Source organism: Hippopotamus amphibius, chromosome 10 (genome assembly GCF_030028045.1).
Source record: "Hippopotamus amphibius kiboko isolate mHipAmp2 chromosome 10, mHipAmp2.hap2, whole genome shotgun sequence".
In the NCBI taxonomy this organism is placed as follows: Eukaryota; Metazoa; Chordata; class Mammalia; order Artiodactyla; family Hippopotamidae; genus Hippopotamus; species Hippopotamus amphibius.
In genome coordinates this window covers 50,157,895-50,159,961 of record NC_080195.1, presented here as the reverse complement: position 1 = coordinate 50,159,961, position 2,067 = coordinate 50,157,895, and the positions used below count along the sequence as shown (strand labels likewise).

At 46.7% G+C, this 2,067-nt stretch overlaps 1 protein-coding gene across 1 annotated transcript in view; it reads left to right on the top strand.

The window, feature by feature from the left end:
• Positions 1-135: 135 nt before the first annotated feature.
• Positions 136-2,067, top strand: part of FAM162A (family with sequence similarity 162 member A) — a 56,534-nt gene continuing 54,602 nt past the window's right edge. The window contains exon 1 of the mRNA XM_057696788.1: positions 136-283. Within this exon, the coding sequence (XP_057552771.1) occupies positions 250-283 (34 nt within the window). The 5' untranslated portion in view covers positions 136-249. The remainder of the gene's footprint in view (positions 284-2,067) is intronic.

Genomic DNA, 2,067 nt, shown 5'->3' with positions numbered 1-2,067 from the left:
GGCGCCCGCCGCCCGCAAGTCTGAGCGCCACGCACAACCCGCACGTTCCGCGCCTCACGCAGGCCCCGCCCACCGGGCCCGCCCACGGGCCTCACGTCACGCAATACCGGCTCACTGCGCCCTCACATCCCACAAGCCCCGCCCCCCGGCGCCGCTCGGGTGCTTCGTTTCGCGGCCCTCGGTGACATTGAGCTCATGCGCGGCGCCGCCGGCCTCGGGGCACTGTGCTGGTCGGCGGAGTAGGCGGCCATGGGGAGCCTCCGCGGCCTGCGCCTGGCGGCTGGTGAGACGCGGGCAGTGCTGGGGGTGGGCGGGAAGCCAGCTCGGCCGCTGTGCGTGGAGGAAGCCTGCAGCCTCCTCAGGCTTGGTAGTTGCTGTGTTCCATTACGCATTCCCTCAGGTGGCTGGGAGTCCTACCCCCAGGGTGGTAACAGTGGGAACCAGCAAGGGCTGAGTGAACAACTGGTGAGCAGACACTGGGGGCTAGCCCGGGGGTGACCCTCGCACCTGGCCCTCCATCCCGCCGGCTGCCGCCAGCCTCACGAGCCCTTGCTCCCGGATCACTTTCCCGTCCTCCAGCCCCTGGAAGCTTAGTGCGCCTGCCATCCCTAGAACTCCCCCATTGCCTGATTTATTCAGCTTTCCATGAGTCTTGAGTCTGCTCCCCACTCCCACCCCCACCATCTCTACTAGAGTTTCTCTCTCAGAGAAAACTTTGTGTCTTGGGGTTTCCTACCCATTTGGTATCTGATTAGGCAAGGGATTTAGGGTCTCCCTGAATAATAGTAATTGTTTTCCTAAAGTGAGGGGAGGGGTAAATTTCTTTCAAATAATTGTACAGTAAAGCGCTTTGAATTTCTTGAAGGAAAGTGTTTTGTAAATGCAGGATCTGCGGTTTGTTTCCCTTGTAGACATTTTTGTAATGACTATTTGGAGTCAGAGCGTAATTTGCCTTCTTGGGGAACCAGTGGAGCCTTTGCTTAATAGGGGCTGAGAAATCAGAGCGTTTGCCTCTTGGCTGTTTTCTAGGCACCAGGGCAAATCACTCTTTTGGTCGCTTTTATGAGCTTTGATAAGGTTTAATGATTCCTTAGGGCCAAAAAGTTGTTTATTCAGATTTTAAAGGAAGAATCATCCTAAACTTGGCTATTAAGATAATGCAAATGTACATTGTAAGTGTAAATGAAATAATGTAAAAAAAAAGTTATCCTTTACATGACTTATTTTGCATTTCAGTGGAGAATGGACTGGCAAACATGTCTCATACTGACTATTATTTACTTTCTTTAAAACAAATACCCTTTCCACTAAAAGAGATTGATTTCATTGATTTGTTCAGTTTTTTTTTAAATTTTATTTATTTATTATTTTTTGGGGGGTACACCAAGTTCAATCATCTCTCTTTATACCCATATCCCCGTATTCCCTCCCTCCCTCGATTCATTGATTTGTTCAGTTTTGATCAACTAATTTCCCTAAAATCTTTTGTATGCATCCTGTTAACCTTTTCAGCAAAGTAAGTGAAAGAGTCACTGCTCTGTAAAAAAGCCCTGTAAAAGGGACTTTAACTACAGAACCAAGACTGTTTTTAAGTAGTTCATCTTCTTGCCTTGAAAATATATTTATGCACTATAAAAGTTCCAAAGCCTCTCTCCAAACTTTTGACATTTAAGAACTTTACTATTGGGCACTCAGTCAAAACAAAATTCCTTGAGCAATTTAAGAACAATTTATTTTACTCCAGATAGATCCACTAAGGGTGTCATGTGAGCAATTCTTTACAAAGGATCTCTGAATGTCTGATGTTTTGTGAACAACTTCAGGCAATCTGCTCTTTCACCCACTTTTGCCCATTTTATATCTAAATACTTTGACCTACATTGCTTTACTTGATTGATTTCTCACAGTAGCCCTCTTAGGTAAGTCTTATCATCCCCTCTTCATTTTACAAATGAATAAACATAGGTCCGAGGGTTAGATGACTTGTCCCAGATCGCTTCTCCATAAAATGTTACAGTCAGGAGATGAGTCAGTGCCCTCTAATTCTGGAATTTGAGCACTTTGCTT